General features: G+C 43.4%; 1 protein-coding gene across 1 annotated transcript in view; it reads left to right on the top strand.

The window, feature by feature from the left end:
• The first annotated feature begins 6,649 nt into the window (after positions 1–6,649).
• Positions 6,650–24,049, top strand: part of ITIH6 (inter-alpha-trypsin inhibitor heavy chain family member 6) — a 34,554-nt gene continuing 17,154 nt past the window's right edge. Inside the window, 8 exon segments of the mRNA XM_059883841.1 lie at positions 6,650–6,750; positions 9,080–9,145; positions 9,147–9,230; positions 16,023–16,089; positions 16,092–16,135; positions 16,237–16,279; positions 16,948–17,078; positions 19,505–19,685. Coding sequence (XP_059739824.1) covers positions 6,650–6,750; positions 9,080–9,145; positions 9,147–9,230; positions 16,023–16,089; positions 16,092–16,135; positions 16,237–16,279; positions 16,948–17,078; positions 19,505–19,685 — 717 coding nt within the window.

The following is a 24,049-nucleotide window of genomic DNA, read 5'->3' as shown; positions in this document are numbered from 1 at the left end:
AAAGCTGAACACCGAAGAATTGATGCTTTTGAACTGTGGTGTTAGAGAAGACTCTTGAGAGTCCCTTGGACTGCAAGGAGATCCAACCAGTCCATCCTAAAGGAGATCAGTCCTGGGTGTTCATTGGAAGGAATGATGCTAAAGCTGAAACTCCAATACTTTGGCCACCTCATGCAAAGAGTTGACTCATTGGAAAAGACTCTGATGCTGGGAGGGATTGGGGGCAGGAGGAGAAGGGGATGACAGAGGATGAAATGGCTGGATGGCATCACTGACTCAATGGACGTGAGTCTGGGTGAACTCCAGGAGTTGGTGATGGACAGGGAGGCCTGGCGTGCTGCGATTCATGGGGTCGCAAAGAGTCAGACACGACTGAGCAACTGAACTGAACTAAACTGAACAATTTCATAGGGCCACCTCACCAGATTTGGACTGCCTAACTCTGAATTTCTTTTAGGTGAGATCAATATGTGTAGGCCTTATTGAATCCACTGTTTGGGAATCTATGCCATATGGAAGGTTTCTTTTTTAAATTTTTGATGTTATGTTTTTAATACAATTTTGAAAGGCTACTTTCCTTTTACACTTACTACAAAATGTTAACTATATTCCTTGTATTATACAATATACCCTTGTAGCTTATTTTTTTCCTAATAGCTTGCATGTCTTAATCCCCTTCCCTCTCCCCACTGATAACCACTAGTTTGTTCTCTATATGTGAGTCATACAGCAGTTCTATGATTGCAGTGAGTTGAAATGTGAATTGCAGGTGAAGTATTCCTGACAGTGTGTATAAACTACTTTTTAAAGAAATGTCTGACTCTGATTCTGAGCCTCTCCCAAAATATAGCCCTGACTAGTTTTTCAGCCTTTTTCTTGCTATTTTTCTGAGTGCTGCCTATATTCACTATCACCAAACATGTCCTGCCTTCTCTTATGTAGGAGCCTTTGTTCATACAATTTCTCCCCGTGGAATGCCCTCTGTTACATCTACCTTCTGTTATACCTCCATCATTTTAAATTTCACAGCATTTTAAGTCCTGGTTGTGGCCATTAGGATCCTGGAGTAACTTTAAAAGAATATAAAGTCAGACTCTTAGCAGTTATTGGACTCAAGAAACTCAGCCGAACTCTCAGTCCATGTCCATTGGAGAGGCATTCCCCAAAATTTTCAAAGTCAAACTTCCTAGACTTTGAAGTTTGTCTAGAACTATCACCACCTTCCTAGAAAAATACTATAACTGCCCTTATCTTATGATCTGGGGGGTCAAAGGACAGGATGAAACTTTATCAGGAGAGAACAAAACAAATTCACTTACAATCTTCACCATTTGACTAGAGAGATTCCCCAGTGATCTTCTCTCCTTGTGAACTCTTGGAATCTTTTGATCTTCAGCACCTGCTCAGAAACTCTGAACAAACCTACGTCACTGGGTCCCAGATGGGTTTCCAGCATTCACGGATCAGCAGGCAAATACCTGCAATCACATAGATCCTACACATTTACTTGGAACAAAGATGAAAAGCTGAGTTATTACCAGGTAGCTTTGTTCAGGAGATAAGGAAAGGCAAGCTAAAGACTGCTTAGTGCAGAATATCAGGGAATGAAACTGCCTAATACTGGAGCAGTCAAGATTTCAGACCCCTAAAGTTCACATGGAAAGCCCAGAATATCCTCACCACCAGTCCTCTCCTAACACATTTCCCTTTCCCCAAACTATATAGAATCAGTACCTCTGAATGTTGGAAAATTCTCAAAGCTGGGAGCAAGTGGCAAAGGTTTCCTTCCAAGGCTACCTATCACTTCTTTAGTCATCTAAGTTGTACAGCACAGCATAGCAATCAAGTTAATATTGAACATCAGACTTTCTTGCTCTTCACATTTCCTAAGCTGTTCACATCACTGAGACAGGCTTCCTAACCAACCCTTCTCCTGGACCCCAATCCATATCTCTGTTGGGCTCTTTCTGTTCCCAACATGCAGAGAGAGGAGGTCCCCTCCTTTCCATTTCCAGGCTTATGTGCCCTCTCCCTTGAGCTGCTAGTGAACTCTCATTGTTTTCTCCCTTTTATGTACAGGGCAATTTAATTAAATTTGTATCACTTTAAGCCCTGAGAGCTATTGTTTCCACAATCAAAATGACTACATTTTGTTAAACCAAAGGCAAATTTCTCTTAGACAAGGAAACCAGCTACCCACTTTTGGACTAACACTCCTCCTCTTCTCTTTGCACACACCTGTGAGGCAGGTTCAGGCCTCACATGCAAACACTGAACACCAACTATATATTAGGCACCTCTACAGAGGTGACTTTTTCTCTTCAGGGGCTTACATTTGACACCTCCACAGAGGTGGCTTTTTCTCTTCAGGGGCTTACATTTGACACCTCTACAGAGGTGGCTTTTTCTCTTCAAGGGCTTACATTTCTACTGTATGAGCATTAGCCTCACTTTCAGTTCAGTTCAGTTCAGTTCAGTTCAGTCTCTCAGTCATTTCCGACTCTTTGTGACCCCATGAATCGCAGCACACCAAGCCTCCCTGTCCATCACCAACTCCCAGAGTTAACTCAGACTCATGTCCATCGAGTCAGTAATGCCATCCAGCCATCTCATCCTCTGTCGTTGTCCCCTTCTCCTCCTGCCCCCAATCCCTCCCAGCATCAGAGTCTTTTCCAATGAGTCAACTCTTTGCATGAGGTGGCCAAAGTACTGGAGTTTCAGCTTTAGCATCATTCCTTCCAAAGAACTCCCAGGGCTGATCTCCTTCAGAATGGACTGGTTGGATTTCCTTACAAAGGACAAATCGAGGATAAGGGAGGTAACTTGCCCATGACAGATCAACTAGTGAATTGCAGAAAAAGAACTTGAACCCAGGTCATTGTGATGCCAAATACCAGAGACTTTACCACTATATGGGATATTAAGTCCCATAATATCCTTTCCAACCCTCTTCATGAACATATGCAAGGCACATTACAGTATCATTTCCCTCTCTGGAGGGCAAGTCTAATTGGATATCCACATACCCTTTCTGATATTGTCATAAAGTATCATAGGATATATAAATATTTTGTTGTAAAATCATTATAAATTTTTAAGATCTTATTTTTATTAGAATAATGTGTATACAAGGCAAAAATCAAACAGTATGGAAGGAGAATGACCCTCCTCATCTCCGTCCCACCCCTTCAAAGCAAACTTTTAACAGTTCTTGCGCTTAGTTCTGCTGGTGGTTGCCTTACAACTCTAGATAACACCTATATACTTTAGGTTTTGGTTTATAAAATTCAGACAATATCCTGTTGACTCCCAAGTATGACAATGAGGGCTTTGCTTATGTACACTGCCTCACTTTTCCCTCGACTCCCCTGCAATATTTAACACTGATATTCCTCTTTTGTTCCTAGTTGACTTTGTAACTTGAAAAGACTATATACTTAAACTTTATTCCATTTATTTTTGACAGTTAATTTTGACCACCCACTTTTTAAGACAAGGATATTAGAACCACCACCCTCCCTCTACCATTCAATGACCCACATTGTCAGTCTCATCTTTCCTTTACATTGTCTAGGTTATTAACATTTACATTCTGTTCTGCGGCCACATCCAGGTCTTCCCTGCTTTGTCCCCAGATTGACTTTAAAACTTGAAAACCAATAAACAGCATCTACACTATCGTGACTGTTTTTAAAAACCAAGGTAAGTGGTGAGCCAGGAATACAGTTACTTCTCTACAAGTCCAACATCACAATATCTGGGCATCTTAAAAGAGAATGTTTCTACTATTAAGGCCAGAAGGAGTCCCTCTTATATTCTATCAGCTGCTTATAATCATGTTGCATTTCATTTAGCTTTGTAGTTAGCCCATGATTTTCTTGAACAGTTACACACACACACAAACACATACACATGAATTTTCTAATAGCCTTTCTTTTTTCTTTGAATTGTTTGCCTTTGTTGTATTCATTCTTTCAACAAATATTTACTGAGTATCTACTATGTGCCAGGCATTGTTCTAGAATCTGAGGATACAGCAGTGAAATAGACAGACATCCTTGTCCCCATGGAGTAATATTCTAGCGAGGAAGAAAGAAAATGATCAGATAAATAAGTGAAATACATAACAAGTTTAAGTTTGATTAGTGCCATGGAGGAAAAAAGTGAGGGAAAAAAGGACAGGGAATATTGCAATTTTAAATAGGTTGGTCAGGGAAAGATTCACTGAAAAGGTAGCACATGAACAAAAACTTGCATGAAGTGAGAGAACTAGCCAAGTGGATACCGGTGGAAAGAACATTCCAAATAGAAAGAACAATAAATGCAAAGGCCCTAGAACAGGACTGTGCCTAGCATTGCCTCCTGCTCGTCATTTTTTGAAGAATATAAAAGTCAGTGTTGCTAGACAGGTGGAGGAAGGCAAAGAGGGAAGTAACAGAAAATGAGGCCAGATAGGTAATGAGGGCCTACTCTTATAGCAAGCCCCCCGCCCCCATGAAAGGCACAGTGGGATCCACAAGAGGGTTTTGAGCAGAGGTGGGAGAATATCTGACTTGAGTTTTTAAAGGTTCCCTCTGGCTGTTGTGCAGATATACTGGGGAAGTGGGTGGGGCGGGAGGTGAGGAATGACAAAATAGAAAACTTGAAGACCTGTGAGGGGGCTGTAGCAATAACTGCTTGGGTTGGATCCACTGTTTCCTGGGTTCATTTTTCTGGGTTCATTTTTCTGGGGACTATTCTGGAGATCCTTCTTCAGCTTTGGAAAATTAACTTCTAATATGTTGTCCTTCATTTTTGACAAATTGTCCTTCATTTTTTCTGTTCCCTCTGGCTGAAACTCCTGTTATTCAGATGCTGAACCTGCTGGATTAATCTTCATCTCTTAAATTTTCTCTTGTACATTGTGTTTCTTTGTGTCTTTTTGCCCTAAATCCTGAAAAATTTCCTTAATTTTATTTCCCAGTCCTCATGTTGCTTTTCTTTTAATTTCAGCAACTTACTTCCACTCCTGAGTCTTTCTTTTCTCTCATTGTTCCTGTTCTGTGGCATTTTGTTCTTGTTTTATTTCTGTTTTACCCTCTTGAATTTTGCTGAAGATCATTTCTTTTATGAAATTCTCTTTTCTTTCAACAATTTCCAAATTTCTCTGGGGTCAGTTGTTCTATTCACTTACTTCAGTCTTTTGCTTTCATGCTGCAGGTTCCCTTAATTTACCTGAGGACCCCTGGTTATCCATCCCAGTTAAGGGAAAAGGACTGGGAGCCAGTTGTTATATAAGCAAGACTGTGTTCTAGCTAGGGCTCTCTCCCATGAGGGAATTCTGACAGGAAACCTCTTGTGGACTTGGGAGAGGTGGCAATTAACAGGCCATGGATCACCCAAATACAAGAATGAGGAGGCCTTGTTCTGTGGTACCAAATGCCATAGTAGAAGTCTGAATGTTCCCTATGCAGTTGGTAAAATGTCATTAGAGATTTTGCCTGAAGGTAAGTGTTGGAGCTACATGTTCTCTATGTGGGTGGAAAGGGCAGAGAGATAGGGGTTCTGATTGATGCTGACCTCTTGTGTGCAAATCTTCAAGTAATTTTCTTTCTAGGCTCCACTTCTCACTCTTGCCCTCCACAATTCCTACAGACACAGTCCAGAGCACCTCTGGGTTCCCACAGACAGACTGATGCCAATCAACTCAGCATCTCCACACCCCTCCCCAACCTAGGTCTCCGGAGGGAGTTTCCCATACTTTTGAGCTCAATCAGGCCTCATCCCCCTCTAGTCCTAGAAGCTAATGTTCACTGAACACTTACTGTGTGTCAAGCATTCTGAAAGTACAACCTTAGTTAATCTTCATAACAACTTTATGAAGTAGGTGCTATTATTATTCTCATTGTATAGGCAAGTAAACTGAGGGTACAGAGCAATTAATTAAATTTCTCAATATTACACTGTCAGTAAGTGGCAGAATCAAGACTCAAACCCAGATGGTCTGAGTCCAGCAGTTCTATTTTGAACCATTATCTTATTTTCTCAGTCCTGCTCTAGACTGTCTTGGCCTCTGACTATTCTGCACATTGTAAGTTTCATGTCCATGAGAGTCTTAATTTTTATGGTACCATAAGTCCTTCCTGTCTCAAGGCTAATATCTGTGTCAGAAAGGACCAGGATTGGGACCTTGCCCCACCAACCCCTTTCTCATATCTGCTGCTGCTGCTGCTGCTGCTAAGTCGCGTCAGTCGTGTCCGACTCTGTGCTGCTAGCTTTTAAAGATCATCTGTGCTAAGTGACCTTTCTCTGGCCTCAGTTACTGGGCTCCTGTGGATGTTTATAGGAAAGAAAAATCCCACCCTGAGCCAACCCAGCAAACAGACAGCCCCAGAACTCCAGTATGTTTAGTTTCCATTCATCTTACATCTAGATGACGGGGATAAGGGAGACATGGAACTGGCCCCTCTCCAGGCAAGATGCCAGCCCCAGATCTTGGACAATCCTGGCTTATGTGTATTCAATGCCACATTCAGAGCCTTCCTCACCCTGCAGGATAGTCCCTCCTTCTCAAGAGAAGAGATACCTGGAGACTTAAAAGAACACAAGTTTGGAGATTGGGTTCAAATCTTCTGGACATGAACAACAGCACCAGGCCAGAGATATCATCATGTCTAAGTGGAGATGCTTCATCCACATCAGCTTTTTGTTGACCATTCTCCTGGAACTGATATACCAGGGTCCTTCTGGGCCCTCCTCATCAAACACAAATGTTGGTTCTGGGGTGATGGAATAGAGCTTTTGGATTTGCAAGGAAATTAACTCTTTGAGGGAAAGAGGGGATGGTTATTTAGCCTGCTTTCTCAGTCCTAGGAATCTAGGGAAGAGTTAACTATTTTCTGAGCACATGTCAGTTGCTGCATCAGGGATTTTAGAGTTATTATTTGAGTCCTTACAGCTTCCCTGTGAGCTAATTTCTACTATTATCCCTGTCACATAGAGAGGGAACTAAGGCTCAGTTTCTGAGATTAAATACAGGAAGTGGCAAAACCAGAATTTGATTCTAGGTCCATCTGGTCACAAATGCCCTACTCCCACTGCCCCACACTGAGAATGAACTAGATATGTGGGTAGATGGAGGGATCATGGCTTCAGAAAAGGTGAGGAAGGAAATTGATAAGTTACTTGCTGTGTGGCCTCGGGTGCTGGGCCCAGTTAACACATCCATACAATATGAACAAAAATATTATGTAGCCCAGGGAGCCAAGGTGAGGATTAAGTAAGATCATGGGTGCCAAATGCTTATCTTGCTTTCAGTGCCTGATTGCACTTATCAGGTGCAACTCTTTTTTTCTCTCTGTATCTTTTGGCCATGCCTTGCTACAGGCTTATTTGCAGATTGAACTTCTATGCAGAGTACGTCATGCGAAATGCCAGGCTGGATGAAGCACAAGCTGGAATCAAGATTGCTGGAGAAATATCAGCAACCTCAGATATGTAGATGACATCTTAATGGCAGAAAGTGAAGAGGAACAAAAGAACCTCCTGATGAAGGTGTACAAGGAGAGTGAAAATGCTGGCTTAAAGTTCAACATTCAAAAAACTAAGATCATGCATCCGGCCCCATCACTTCATAGCAAATAGATGGTTGGGGGGGGGGGTGGCGCGGGGAGAATGGAAACAGTGACAGACTTTATTTTCTTGGGCTCCAAAATCACTGTGGACAGAGACTGCAGCCATGATATTAAAATATGCTTCCTCCTTGTAAGAAAAGTTATGACAAACCTAGACAGCATATTAAAAAGCAGAGACATCACTTTACCAATAAAAGTCCATCTAGTCAAAGCTGTGGTTTTTCCAGTAATGTACAGATGTGAGAGTTGGACCATAAAGAAGACTGAGAACCAAAGAATTGATGCTTTCAAACTGTGCTGCTGAAGAAGACTCTTGAGATTCCCTTAGACAGCAAGGAGATGAAAGGAGTCAATCCTAAAGGAAATCAACCCTGAATGTTCATTAGAAGAACTGATGCTGAAGCTGAAGCTCCAATACTTTAGCCACCTGAGGTGAAGAGCTGACTCATTAGGAAAAGACCCTGATGTTGGGAAAGATTGAGGGTAGGAGGAGAAGGGGGTGACAGAGGATGAGATGGTTGAATGACATCATCAACTCAATGGACATGAGTTTGAGCAATATCTCGGAGATAGTGAAGGACATGGAAGCCTGGTGTGCTGCAGTCCATTGAGTAGCAAAAATTCGGACACGACTGAGTGACTGAACAACAACAATGCAACATGCAAGATACTAGTTTTCTAACCAGGAATAGAACCTGCACCCTGCAGTGGAAGTGCAGAGTCTTAACTACTGGACAGCTAGGGAAGTACTAAGGTGCAGTTCTTTACACTTGAGTTCCTAAAAAGGGAATTGAGAAAGGAAGTGTCAGTTGCTCAGTTGTGTCCGACTCTTTGCTACCCCATGAAGAGTAGCCTGCCAGGCTCCTCTGTCCATGGGATTTCCCAGACAAGAATTCTGGAATAGGTTGCCATTTCCTTCACCAGGGGATCTTCCTGAGCCAGGGATTGAGGGTCTCCTGCATTGCAGGCAGATTCTTTACCATCCAAGCCACCAGGGAAGACTTTAAAAAAGGGGGAATAGATTTGGTGATATAGAGCTAGACATGTATATCACAGTATCTTATATAGAGCAGAGCTCAATGAATGACAGCCACTCTGTTATATTCTAAAGCCTTGTTACTCAAAGTAAAATTCATGGAGAAGGAGCATCAGCATCACATGGGAGTTTGTTACAAAGTCAAAATCTCAGTCTCCACCAGAATCTGCATTTTAAAAAGATACAAGAAATTCATATTCGCGTTACAGTTGGAGAAGAACTTGTCCCTTGATTTGTGATCTTCTGTGAGTCTTCTGTTATGAGACTTTGCAAAGCTCACTCAAATATTAGGCAGATCCCCCAAATGAATGAGAGAGTGTGTTTTCTCTCTTCTCTGGGCCTCAGTTTCTAAACCTGTACCTTCAGGCTTGTCCAGGAGCCCTGGGCCAAGGATAGAGTCTACCTAACCCAGCTTCCTGTTTTTCCCTCCGCTGTTGATGAAAAGCTATTCTATGCATTCTACCATGGTTTCCCACTATGCCCATAGCTTGGTCACCTCTGTTCAGGCCCCATGCCGAGGCCCATGAAGCCATCTTGGACCTGGATCTGCCTCACTTTGCTTTTATCTCCAATTTTACCATGTAAATCTGCTTCCAAAATCACTGTTTTATTCATATGTGCAAACATTTATTCATTCTTTTGTTCATTCTTTCAGCAAGCATAGTGATAAAGAGCATGCACTCTTGAGTTTGAATCTTGGTCCTGCCAGCTATGGGACTCAGGACAAGTCATGTCACTTATCAGCATCTAATTTTACATATCTGTAAAATGGGGATAAGATTGAACCCACTTGTGAGGATTAAATTAACTAATTATATGTGAAAATATATGCTAAAATTAGTGGCAGGCAGATAATATGTCCTTGATAATATTTATTTGATTCTTTTTTAACCAAACATTTCTTGAGGCTGACTGTGTGACTTAAACTGGGCTTGGTATTATGAAAAGAGGAAGATTAATTGCAGTGGGCCTGCTCCCAGAGTTCACAATCTAATGGGGGAAATAAAAATGAAAACAGATAATTTTAATGAAGTATGCTGGGAGGAAAGAGAAGCAAGAATGTGGAATAATAGGAATGGTGAGGCCAACCAGGAGACACTGGTCAGTTCCCCTGCCCCATACCAATGACAAAAATGACACCTAAACTGAGTTTTGAAGTATGAGCTGTCATCAGGAAAACAAGGTGAGGGCAGGGCTGGGGAATCCAAGCAAAACGAGCACAGGAACAAATGTTTCCTCATTAGGGGAACTGGAAGGCCTTCAGTGTCACTGGAGTGTAGGGCACAAGCAGTGGTAGAGAGTGGTCAAAAGTGAGACTGGAGAGGTAAGGAAGAACTATGTGGTAGAGGGCAGCCGAGTACCTGGCACTTACTTGATGGTCTCCAAACCATCTTATCTGTTTGCACACCCATCAGAAAAAACTTGATCATGTACTTCCCAAGTATATATTATTTATTAATTTATATCATCTATAAATATACTACTCAGCAAATAGGTTTATCGTGAAGCATACAAAAATATAAGGCACTCAGAACAACGACCACATAAGAGCTGCTGAGCGCTAGAGCAGTGCAGTGGGCTGGGATTTGAGAAACCATAAAGAGGGAGAAACAACCTGGTGCACACATGTCGGGAGTGAGTAAGTAAACATAGAGGGTGCCCACCTGATTTTGGCTTGTCTGACCCAGTAGATGACAGTGCCTTCTTTGAGATGGTTAATGTGAGAGGAGGGGCAAATAAGAAGAAGCTTACTGGGGCTTCATTGGCTTATAAAATACCTTAATATGAATTAGAAAATGGCTCCTGGCTTGTAACTCAGATTTAGCAGATGAGTGAGTTCAGCACAGGCAGAGATTTGGCCTTTGCTCAGACCCCCTCATGAGAAGTGTGCTTTGTGCTATAAAGAATCTATAACCCTCTATTAACAGCAGCTCTAGGGCTTGAGCTCTGTCATTTGGAACCTCCTGGCCTTGGCAGACAGATGGCACTCCCCTAAAGCGAGGAAAGGTTGGAGGAGGTAGGCAGTGTGCACCTGCCTAGGGATTTTATGGGGAAAATGCTGAGGTATTAAAGAGGGCTTCCTGGAAGCATGATTTCCAAATAGGTAAGATTGGAAGGAACCAGGATCACTGTACATGGATAATTCAGGAAAATCGAAGGAAAGAAAGATGGCATGGGTTTGGCATATGAAGACTAACCAGGGAGGTTGCTGACCAAATGATGCAAGAGCTAAGCAGTCAGACAGAATGTGGATTTTTGCTCTAATAGAAAAAAAAAAAAACCCTCCAAAATAATATTTTTTTTAATTAAGCAAACCAGGCTGGAGGAAATGCTCTTGGGCAGACTCCATGGAAAGTATGCTTGCTGGAGGCAGCACACACACAGAGGTCCCAGTGTGCTGCTGCCTGACTAGCTCCACCCTACACCCCCACAATCCACCAGGAGACCTTGGGGCAATGCCAGCTCAGCCCACCCCCACATGAGCCTAGCCACAGCAATAGTCTGTTTCAGCTGCCTAGAAACACTTCCTGCCTGAGTGGTCTCTTCTGCAGGTTGCAAATGCTCCTCAAGTGTTCCTAGAAACTGCTGCTTTGGGCAAATAAGTTCATTCTACCCCAACCACTTCCTGGTATGTGTGCATTAGTTTATCCATTTGTAAAATAGAAACTGTTGTTCCTGCCTCTTACAGAATTACAGTAATATTTTTTAAGACACTGAACTATCTATCACTCCTCAAAAACCAGGTCTGACCCATCCCCACTTCAAGATTTATCTAGGACTCCCATTCTCCATATGAAGTTGTCAGTGCCATATGAGCGCATTGATTCTGGTGTTCAAAGCTTTTTATTGTCTAGGCCTACCCAACCACTCCAGACTTCTCTCCATAACTCCTTTCCCTACCTCTCTGTTCCATCCAAATCTAACTTTTTTATTCCCTAAAACATGGTCCCTGTATTTTCTTGCTGTCTGTGGGGAATGCCCATTCCAGAAATAATTGCTGAATGCCCACTATGTGCCAGGCAGCATTCCAGGCACTGGGGATACAGCAGCAATTAAGACAGACAAAATCCCTGTCCTCAAAGAGCTTACAGTCCAGTAGAGAAAATAGATAAGGGAAAAATAAACAAAAAAGTATATGTCAGTTTGTGAATGAGAAGTGCTACAAAGAAACAGAAAGTAGAGCAAGGGAGATAAAGAGTAGAAAGATGCTGTTTTAGTGATCAAGGATGTCTCTCTGAGGAAATGACATTTGAACAAAGACCTAAAAGAAGAAAGAATATAAGATTTGTGAATATCTAGAGGAAGAGTGTTCCAAGCAAAGGCTTTTAAACAGGAGTATGCTGAAAAAATTTTCCAGAAACAGCAAGGAGGCCTTTGTGGCTGGAGAAGAATGAATAATGGGAAGAGAAGGAATAGATAGAGTTAAGGAGGTGACAGTAAGCCAGAAAGCATAGGGCCATGGAGGTCCTGGGAGGACTTTGGCTTTTACTCTGAGTTGAGACAAGAGCCACAGAGAGTTTTGAGCAAAGAAGGGACATGGCCTGACTTAGGATTTAATAGGATCTGTCTAACTGCTGTGAAGAGAACAGATAATAAGGCAGCAAGACTTTAAAGAGGGAGGCCAGTTAGTATAAATACTGCACTTATCCAAGAAAGAAAGAGCCTCCCTGGTGGCTCAGTGATAAAGAATCCACCTGCACTGAAGGAGATGTGGGTTCGATCTCTGGGTCTAGATGATCCCTGGAGGAGGAAATGGCAACCACTCCAGTATTGTGACTGAGCACACATGCAAGTATTCTTGCCTGGGAAATCTCATGGACAGAGGAGCCTGACAGGCTACACCCCATGGGGTCGCAAAAGATTTGGATACAACTTAGCAACTAAACAACAACAACAAAACAAGAAAAGTTGGTAGTTTAGACTAGAGTAGTAACTGTGGGAGTAGTGAGAAGTAGATTGTTGATGTATCTAAAGATAGGATCAAAATTCCCTGATGGATTAGGAGTGGAGCATGAGAGGAAGAAGGGAGTCAAACATGACTCTAAGATTTTCAGTGGAACAACTATTTCCTGAGATAAGGAAAACCAGGGGAGGAGTGGAATTGAGAGGTAGGGGAGATACAAGGAACTCAGTTTGGGATACCTTAAGCTTTAGGTGCTTAGTGGAAATGCTAGTGAAATGTAAAATAAACAATATATAGGTCTGGATTTCAGAAGACATGTCCATACTAGAGATACAGATTTGGGAGTCAACTGTGTACAAATGATATTTAAAGCCATGGAACTAGATGACCTCACCTACAGAGTGACTGTAGAAAGAACAGAGGAGAGGAAGGGGAGGTCTAGAATAGCACCTCCAAGTGTCCCAAAGATTTAGACTCAAGAAGAGAAGGAGCCAATAAAGGGGACTGAAAAGTTATGGCCAGGAATGATCATCTGTCCAAATCTTCCTTGATTTGACCTCCCACACAACCAAGGCTGTCTCCTCTAGGACCTTTTCTGTAAGACTTGAGCAAAGGCGATCCCTCCCTTCTTTGAACTCCATATATTTCACTACCTTCCTTAGAACAAAAAGAAAAATGTAGGTGAAACAAGTCTGAGTATCTCATCGGTCTCTGAGCCCCTTAAGGTCAAGGTCAAGCCCCCTAAGGTCAAGATCAAACTTAGATGCCTTTGCAGTAATTTGCATTCTGCTTTAACAATTTTTACTGCCTGTGCTACCCACTGTATTATTTACTTAGTTTCTTTAAGTAGATACACTTTTTAATATTACTTTTTCAGTTCAGTTCATTCGCTCAGTCATGTCTGACTCTGCGACCCCATGAAATGCAGCAGGCCAGGCCTCCATGTCCATCACCAACTCCCAGAGTTCACCCAAACTCATGTCCATCAAGTCAGTGATGCCATCCAGCCATCTCATCCTCTGTCGTCCCCTTCTCCTCCTGCCCCCAATCCCTCCCAGCATCAGAGTCTTTTCCAATGAGTCAACTCTTCGCATGAGGTGGCCAAAGTATTGGAGTTTCAGCTTTAGCATCAGTCCTTCCAAAGAACACCCAGGACTGATCTCCTTTAGAATGGACTGGTTGGATCTCCTTGCAGTCCAAGGGACTCTCAAGAGTCTTCTCCAACACCACAGTTCAAAAGCAGCAATTCTTTGGGACTCAGCTTTCTTCACAGTCCAACTCTCACATCCATACATGACCACTGGAAAAACCATAGCCTTGACTAGACGGACCTTTGTTGGCAAAATAATATCTCTGCTTTCCAATATGCTATCTAGGTCAGTCATAACTTTCCTCCAAGGAGTAGGTGCTTTTTAATTTCATGGCTGCAATCACCATCTGCAGTGATTTTGGAGCCAAGAAAAATAAAGTCTGCCACTATTTCCACTGTTTCCCCATCTATTTCCCATCAAGTGATGGGACCAGATGCCATGATCTTAGTTTTCTGAATGCTGAGCTTTAAGCCAACTTTTTCACTCACATCCTTCACTTTCATCAAGAGGCTTTTTAGTTCCTCTTCACTTTCTGCCATAAGGGTGGTGTCATCTGCATATCTGAGGTTATTGATATTTCTCCCAGTAATCTTGATTCCAGCTTGTGCTTCTTCCAGCCCAGCGTTTCTCATGATGTACTCTGCACATAAATTAAATAAGCACGGTGACAATATACAGCCTTGATGTACTCCTTTTCCTATTTGGATCCAGTCTGTTGTTCCATGTCCAGGTCTAACTGTTTCTTCCTGACCTGCATATAGGTTTCTCAAGAGGCAGGTCAGGTGGTCTGGTATTCCCATCTCTTAAAGAATTTTGCACAGTATATCGTGATCCACACAGTCAAAGGCTTTGGCATAGTCAATAAAGGAGAAATAGATGTTTTTCTGGAACTCTCTTGCTTTTTCCATGATCCAGCAGATTTGGCAATTTGATCTCTGGTTCCTCTGCCTTTTCTAAAACCAGCTTGAACATCTGGAAGTTCACGGTTCACATATTGCTGAAGCCTGGCTTGGAGAATTTTGAGCATTACTTTACTAGCGTGTGAGATGAGTGCAACTGTGTGGTAGTTTGAGCTTTCTTTGGCATTGCCTTTCTTTGGGATTGGAATGAAAACTGACCTTTTCCAGTCCTGTGGCCACTGCTGAGTTTTCCAAATTTACTGGCATATTGAGTGCAGCACTTTCACAGCATCATCTTTCAGGATTTGAAATAGCTCAACTGGAATTCTGTCACCTCCACTAGCTTTGTTCATAGTGATGCTTCCTAAGGCCCACTTGACTTCACATTCCAGGATGTCTGGCTCTAGGTGAGTGATCACACCATTGTGATTATCTTGGTCGTGAAGATCTTTTTTGTAAAGTTCTGTGTATTCTTGCCATCTCTTCTTGATATCTTCTGCTTCTGTTAAGTCCATACCATTTCTGTCCTTTATCGAGCCCATCTTTGCATGAAATGTTCCCTTGGTTTCTCTAATTTTCTTGAAGAGATCTCTAGTTTTTCCCATTCTGTTGTTTTCCTCTATTTCTTTGCATTGATCGCTGAGGAAGGCTTTCTTATCTCTCCTTGCTATTCTCTGGAACTCTGCATTCAGATGCTTATATCTTTCCTTTTCTCCTTTGCTTTTCACTTCTCTTCTTTTCACAGCTATTTGTAAGGCCTCCCGAGACAGCCATTTTGCTTTTTTGCATTTCTTTTCCCTGGGGATGGTCTTGATCCCTGTCTCCTGTACAATGTCCATAGTTCATCAGGCACTCTATCAGATCTAGTCCCTTAAATCTATTTGTCACTTCCACTGTATAATCATAAGGAATTTGATTTAGGTCATACCTGAATGGTCTAGTGGTTTTCCCCACTTTCTTCAATTTAAGTCTGAATTTGGCAATAAGGAGTTCATGATCTGAGCCACAGTCAGTTCCTGGACTTGTTACTTGTTAGGCTTATTCTAAGCAACAATATCTATGATCTCATGTTTTCAACATGCTAGTTATATTTTTAATACACATTATAGTCAATATATGGCAACTAAAATAAAAACGTTCAATTGTATTCCTCCTAAAGTTATTTTATGCGCCAAAACAACAAAATTCATTCAACACTTTTGAAAACATAAACTCCTAAAACCATTCCACCACATACCAACTGTGTGGTCTCTATTTCCCCACCTGACAAATGGAGATAATGATAACTGCTTCACCTGGTTTTATCTCCCTGGCCTCTCCTGGCCTCTCCTACTCTGGCTCTATGGTTCTATTTTGCTCTTTTTCTCTCCCCACTCCCCATCTTCCTCCTCTGTCTTCTTTGTATATCTCTCTTTATGTCTCTGACCATCTCTTTTTTCCTTTGTTTCTGTCTGTCCTTCCTCTTTTCTGCTCCATTAGGACCATCAACAATAAAGTCTACATTACAGAAGTCAAAAAGAAGGACCAGGCAAAGAAAATCTATGAAGAGAAGCCTATCAGCAAGGAAAAATAGCTGCTCATATTGGCATCAGGTAAGGCTCCATTCAGTATGAAACATGACAAATTCATCTTAGATGTGTGATCAGGGGATTACACATGGTCTCACTTGGCCTCAATCTCTGCCTTTGTAAAGTGGGGACAGTGATCTCTACTTCATAGGATTACATGAAGATAATGTGAGTTAATGAATATCAAAGCCTATAAGACAGTAAGTGTTCAATAAATGGGAATTTATTCCTCACTTCCACCTTCCTCCCGCCAGCAGGATGTGGCTTATTTAAGAATTGGCATTTTCCAGTAAAGTTATGTTCAAGTGAGATTTCTCTAAATCAAATCCTGTTTTCTAACTGAGTTCTATTCTGCTGGCAGAAATGTATTGCCTTCCTTCAGGGTTTCCTCTTAGCCTCCAAAAGAGCTTTATCAAGGACAGAATAGGTTTGGCTATTGAATACTGAGGAATTAATGCCACATAAATAAGTTTAATCTAAAGCATGGGGGAGGGGTGAGTGTCAGGAGTTATTTGAAGAGCAAGAGGTATTGTGTATAAATTGAAAGCTCATTTTGTAAAACAAATCATTAGCCTTTTATTGTTTTATTGTAGATTCAGATTTTCAATAACATAGTTTTGTTATGGGTAAATTGCCTGTAATAAAATTTGTTAGGCAGAATATTTAAAGGCGTGAATGAGGGAGAAAGACAGTTTTAAAAGTAGTTTTAAATACTCACTGTAGGCGAGGGACTTAGTAGAAGTCTGAAAAGTTCTGCTGGGGCCAGAGAGGGGGCAGGCAAAACTAGATCATCTAACAGCTCCCCTCACCTTCATGAGATCCTTTCTCTGGACCAGTACCAGCTGGTGGTGAGCTTGAGGCCTGGCCAATTGGTGAAAAGGCTGAGTGCAGAGGTTACAGTGCTGGAAAAGACAAGCATTGGATATGTTCATGTACCACCTCTGAGGACAACTTGCTTGTGCACAAATACCACACAACTGTGGGGGCGGCACTATGGGTCAACCATAAGAGAAACCTTTCCTGATAAGGAACCTGCCCCTTTTCCATCTGCTTACCTCTGATACCACTTCTATCCTACATTCCTTTCCCATTCAAGGAGTAGAGGGCATGTTTGAAGTTGAAGATAGTTTGGTTACAAACTTGGTCTCATTTGAACCAGCTGTGTGAAATCATTAACTGTCATATTTCCACACTGGTAATTTCCCTCCAAAATTGTAAAAAGTGGGGAAGGGTTTCCTGGCTTGGCTCCATGAAATAATATATTAACAAGACTAGGGGATTCAGAAGCCACACTTGCTTTCCTCTGGAATTACTACTGAGAATGGGAGGCAATGAGATGACAATGTTAAGGACAAGCTGCCCCAGAGGATATCTCAGGCCCTATAGGCCAGAGAAACACTGAGGCTGCCAGCCTTGCTTCAAACTTCATCTCGAGGCATTTGAAGGCCACACTGGCTACCGCAGAATCGTTATATGAGCTGTCCAAATATGGATTCCTGGGCCTCACCCTACTGGAGTCTGCATGAGTAGGTTGTGGAGGGGCCCAGGAATCTATCTTTATAACCCATTTGCAAGTGAGCTTGATGTCCAATCATATTGGAGAACCAGTGATCTGGGCTAGAGGCCTCCTCTGAGGGACGAGTGGGACAGACACAGAGAAATCACCCATGTTATGTGGCCACTCTCACTAAACTGTTTATCTGCGAAGGTCCTACCTAATTTGACCCTGCTCACCCAGAGAGACAGTGTGGAATGTGGAGGGGGGAAGACACAGACACAGACCTGGGTTTAAATCCCAGCTTTGACCTTCTGTGAAGGTGAGGCAGCAGGCAAATCACCCACTGGCTCTCCTTCACTTTTCCCATCTGCACAATGAGCATGCACAATCTTCGGCCCAGGACCACTGTGAGAATTTGAGAAAATTCCTCCCCACAAATCACTGGTACCCAGGAATGAAGACCTGATGATAATTGTAATCCTTAGCATTATCAAGAGATAATTATCAGAGAAGGCAATGGCACCCCACCCCAGTACTCTTGCCTGGAAAATCCCATAGATGGAGGAGCCTGGTGGGCTGCAGTCCATGGGGTCGCTAAGAGTTGGACATGACTGAGCGACTTCACTTTCACTTTTCACTTTCATGCATTGGAGAAGGAAATGGCAACCCACTCCAGTGTTCTTGCCTGGAGAATCCCAGGGACAGGGGAGCCTGGTGGGCTGCTGTCTATGGGGTTGCACAGAGTCAGACACGACTGAAGTGACTTAGCAGCAGCAGCATTATCAAGCACTTACTAAGATCCAAGTATGGTTCCAAATGATTTACATAAATGATCTCACTGAATTTGCACTAACTTTATCTATGAAAGAGGAGCTATTATCCTTCCCATGCTACAGATGAGGAGTCTGAGGTGTAGAGAGTGTGAATAACTTGTCCAGGGGCCCACAGGCAGCAACTGAGTCTTTGGAGCCTGCACTCTTAAACCCTAAGCCATAAATGGCAGCTCCCTCCTCCCCCCCCCCCATTCTCCTTAAGGGTTAAAACAGAGGGGAGAGCCAATCCTGTTGAGATCAAACAGAACAAAGACCTCTGAAAGGAAGGAAGCCAAGGGAATGTATGTAAGCAGGCACCTCAGAGAGTATGGGGGCTCAGTTTGCCCCTAAGCTTCCTGACAGCTGTAGCAGGAAAGGGGGTGGGGAGCAGAATTCCCTAGTTTCCATGTTCTGGGGTGGGGGGGTGGGAAAGGAGGCACAGAGGCATATCTAAATGGACATTTGTCTTGGACTGAAATTCCAGAGGAGTTGATCTTGTGGCCAGCTCAGCAAACATCCGGGACCAGAAATTCATCTGTGATTTCATGAGGCGCTAAAAGGCTTATTCACACACGTGATTCTGTGAGAGTCAAAAGGCAGAGGGGGAAAAAACATGAAATTCTATCTAGAAGAGAACCTTGCTAGACTGTAAGTTCCCACAGCAGTAAGGGGTGTTGGGGGAGACTGAGGCCCTGTCTGTGTATCGGTTTCTCTCTGCAACGCACAACACAGGGTCTCTCCAGGAGGAGATCCAGGCTCATGAGGACATGACACTCCTCCAGAGCCTGGGCTCCAGGATGGATGGCAAATGAGCCAGGATGAAGTTGTGAGTGATAGCCAGACTGCCAGAGCCTGGAAGCTGAGTGGAGGCTGGGTCTGTCAGGCTGGGCATGCTTGGAAGAGGCAGAGTAGGGGCAGCTGATTGTAGGTTTGGGAGAAGCATGTGGTATTTGGCAGGTGGGGTGGGGCATTGCAGGCAATGGAGCAGCAGGTGGTGCAGAGCTCACTTCTCATCCTCCCCAGATATTGCCCCTTTTGATGTCCCTTTACTTGGCTTTCTGCCTGGTGGACTCTTCTTACCACCACCCATGCAGGTGAGGCTGACTTGCCCCCATCCACTATGATTGAGAGGGGAGAGACCTGTGTCCGAATTACCTTCTGTCCATCACTGCAAGACCAGTCTGCCTTCCCCAGCTCAGGGATCATGGCCAACTTTGTGGTCCAGAATGATGTAGCATTCGAGGACATAGTAGGAGACGTGCACGTGATAGGGCCAGCAGAATGGAAAGTGGGCTCAGGAGTCAGACAGTCCAGGGAAACAAGGCGCTGGCCTCCACGAGGTACTTGTTTGTTTCTCCCTGGGGATCAGTGAGGACTGGTGCACGCAGACAAGATGGTGTGTAGCAACACATGACTTCACAGCGGGGAGGCACGTGTACCCCAAAGGCTTAGAGACCTGGAACTTGAATTCAATAAATGGAACTGAACTCCAGGTAAACACGCTCCTAAGTGAAGCAAGCCATAGCCCACTCCTAACCAGTCCTTTTAGGAAGGGAAATATCGGCCAGTGATTAGACTCTCACACTTTCTGCAGCTCTGATACTCTCATGTTCTCTTGGGCTTTCTGGATGTCTCTACATTTTAAAAAGCCTTTTAGCCTCACTTGAGCCATTTGCCTAAACTGGGAGCCCTTAAATTCTGAGCTCACACACTCACAAAGAACATGCCAAGGTCCCGTCCTCTTCCAGAGGAGTAGAGGCTGATCCGGGACGCTTGTCTTGACAACAATTGTGTGGCAGCCTGAGATGTCTGGTCCCAGCCTGCTTGTTCCACAGCACCTCTCACTGCCTCCAGCACACAAACCATCCTCCAGCTGCCCCCACACCATGACACATCACACACCGTTGTCCCAAAGCACCCGAACCTACCAAACATCTGTGCCTGAGTATGTGCTCCAACTATCTGCCACCTTGGGAATGTCTTCTTCCTTTCCCCACTGGTGCGTGTCCTCCTTATCCTGAAGACTGTGCTTCAGTGCCGCAAGCTGACTGTGGCTCAGATTATGAACTCCTTATTGCCAAATTCAGACATAAATTGAAAAAAGTAGGGAACATCACTAGACCATTCAGGTATGACTTAAATCAAATCCCTTACATACAGTGGAAGTGACAAACAGATTTGAGGGACTAGATCTGATAGACAGAGTGCCTGAAGAACTATGAACAGAGGTTCATGACATTTTATAGGAGGCAGTGATCAAGGCTATCCCCAAGGAAAAGAAATGCAAAAAAGGCAAAATGGTTGTCTGAGGAAACCTTGCAAATAGCTGAGAAAAGAAGAGAAGCTAAAGGCAGAGGAAAAAAGGAAAGATATACCTATCTGAATGCAGAGTTTCAAAGATGAGCAAGGAGATATAAGAAAGCCTTCCTCAGTGATCAATGCAAAGAAATAGAGGAATCAATGGAATGGGAAAGACTAGAGGTCTCTTCAAGAAAATTAGAGAAACCAAGGGAACATTTCATGCAAAAATGGGCTCAATAAAGGACAGAAATGTTATGGACCTAACAGAAGCAGATGATATTAAGAAGAGAATGCAGAGAACTGTACAAAAAAGATCATCATGACCCAGATAATCATGATGGTATGACCACTCACCTAGAGCCAGACATCCTGGAATGTGAAGTCAAGTGGGCCTTAGGAAGCATCACTATGAACAAAGCTAATGGAGGTGATGGAATTGCAATTGAGCTATTTCAAATCCTGAAAGATGATGCTGTGAAAGTGCTGCACTCAATATGCCAGCAAATTTGGAAACAGCAACAGTGGCCACAGGACTGGCAAAGGTCAGTTTTCATTCCATTCCCAAAGAAAGGCAATGCCAAAGAATGCTCAAACTACCGCACAATTGCACTCATCTCACACGGTAGCAATGTAATGCTCAAAATTCTCCAAGCGAGGCTTCAACAGCATGTGAACCGAGAACTTCCAAATGTTCAAGCTGGAAAAGTGTTCAACCTTCCACATGTAAAGCTGCCTTTAGGAAAGGCAGAGGAACCAGAGATCAAATTGCCAACACCCCCTGGATTATAGAAAATGCAAGAGACCTCCAGAAAAATATCTACTTCTGCTTTATTGAGTACTCCAAAACCTTTGGCTGTGTGGATCACAACAAACTGTGGAAAATCCTTAAAGAGATGGGAATACCAGACCGCCTTAGCTGCCTCCTGAGAAATCTGCATGCAGGTCAAGAAGCAAGAGTTAGAACTAGACATGGAACAACGGACTGGTTCCAAATCGGGAAAGGAGTATGCCAAGGCTGTACATTGTCACCCTGTTTATCTATCTTATATACAGACTACATCATGTGAAATGCCAGGCTGGATGAAGCACAGGCTGGAATCAAGATTGCCAGGAGAAATATCAATAACCTCAGATACACAGATGACACCACCCTTATGGCAGAAAGTGAAGAGGAACTAAAGAGCCTCTTGATGAAAGTGAAGGGGAGTGAAAAAGCTGGCTTAAAACTCAACATTCAAAAAACTAAGATCATGGAATCCAGTCCCATTATTTCATGGCAAATAGATGGGGAAACAATGGAAACCCTGACAGACTTTATTTTCTTTGGCTCCAAAATCACTGCAGATGGTGACTGCAGCCATGAAATTAAAAGATGCTTGCTCCTTGAAGAAAAGCTATCACCAACCTAAATGGCATATTAAAAAAGGAGAGGTATGAATTGTGAATAATTTATACCTATGGGTTTCTGAAGCCATTTCTTTAAAAATAAAAATAAATAAAAAGCAGAGGTATTACTTTGCCAAAAAATGTCTGTCTAGTCAAAGCTATGGTTTTTCCAGTAGTCGTGTATGGATGTAAGAGTTGGACCATAAAGAAAGCTGAGCACTGAAGAACTGATGTTTTGAACTGTGGTGTTGGAGAAGACTCTCGAGAGTCCCTTCGACTGCAAGGACATCAAATCGGTCAATCATAAAGGAAATCAGTCCTGAATAATATTGGTGCTGAAGCTCCAATACTTTGGCCACCTGATGTGAAGCACTGACTCATTGGAAAATACCCTGATGCTGGGAAAGATTGAAGATGGCAGGAGAAGGGGACGACAGAGGACGAGATGGTTGAATGGCATCACTGACTTGACAGACATGAGTTGAGCAAGCTCTAGGAGTTGGTGTTGGAGAGGTAAGCCTGGCATATTGCAGTCCATGGGGTCGCAAAGAGTCGGACATGACTGAGCGGCTGAATTGAACTGATACTCCCATCCAGGGTGTGCTCTGATTCCTGCATCCCCAAAACAAGAACCCTTCAATCCACCTACCTACCATTTTGCTTGAGTATGCCTGCCTTTCAAAGCCCAACCCGCTCACTCCATGAACACCTAATCCGTTATGCCCACTACTGCCTGTGTTGGGAACCCTGAAGTGAATCACACACTGATCTTATTTACTGTCTCCAGGTGAAACAGAGACATGCAAGAATGACACAAGATGAGAAGTGCTTTGTCAATGACAGCTTAAGTATGATGGAAGCCATTGTGAGGGCTGAGGAGGTCAGAGAGTGCTCCCTGGAGGAAGTAAAGACATACTGTGGTCTTAAAGAATTCAAAGACATGTGCCAGGTTGGGAAGGACGCTCTCAGAGGCAAAGGCGATCTAGTAAACTGAGGGTTGCATGATACAAAGAATGGAGGTTGGAAAAATCCACGGGTGTGAAGGGAACTACAAGAGGATTGGAGCTCCTGAAGCGTTGATTTGAGGCTCATGGTATGTTCAGAGGTGAGCCTGAAGGCCATGAGTGCTGCAGGGGCTTGATAAGGAATATAAAATTTATGTTGAGAGGTTTGAGCCATCCAAGGGAATGGGTCCAGTGGTGAGTGGGTATGAATTTGTGGAGGGGGAACGAGTGAAGAGCATTGGACTGGAGAAGGACTTGTGGGGTCAGCAATGGAGATCCATGGGTTGCATCCAAGAGAGCTAGGGAGGTGACCCAAGCAGAACGTCTAGAGCCAGAAGAGCAGATCTAGGATGGCAGTTGCTAAAGCAGAGCTTCCCAGTCTAGCAGCTATTGACCTCCACAACCCTTGGGATATCCAGCCCCACCAACTGACATTGGGCTGTTCAGGGTTCTAAATGCCCACCACTTCCCCCATTGTGCTACACAAATGTAATCATTTTCTTTGCATGCCACGACTGACAAATATTAGGCAACACTGCTTATGGAACACGGGGAGAACATGGAGCTGAAGAAAGAGACTGAACCCTATGGGCCTGAGAGCCTGTAGGAGAATAAGGAGCTTTCGTCATCTCTGAATCCCAGGGGACAAGATTCTTCTAAGGACCAGAAGTGATTGTCAATTGTGAAAACATCAGGCAGGTGCAGTCTGAGGAGAACTGAAGTACATCCAGTGAGTTTTCAAACCAACTAGTCATTGCTGCCTTTGGTGAGAGAAGGATCAGTGGTGAGGGTGGGAGCTAGGCTCCAGTAGGCAGCGGAGTAAACTGGAGGTGAGAAGACCGTTACAGCTGTGAGTTCGTTACCTCGGCATGCTACTGGGAAGAAAGGAGCTGGTTTGAAGTTTGTGTGGGATTGGGATGAATGGAGGTTGTCTTAG

This window comes from Bos taurus, chromosome X, assembly GCF_002263795.3.
Source record: "Bos taurus isolate L1 Dominette 01449 registration number 42190680 breed Hereford chromosome X, ARS-UCD2.0, whole genome shotgun sequence".
NCBI lineage: Eukaryota > Metazoa > Chordata > Mammalia > Artiodactyla > Bovidae > Bos > Bos taurus.
This window is presented reverse-complemented; position numbering and strand designations above follow the sequence as displayed.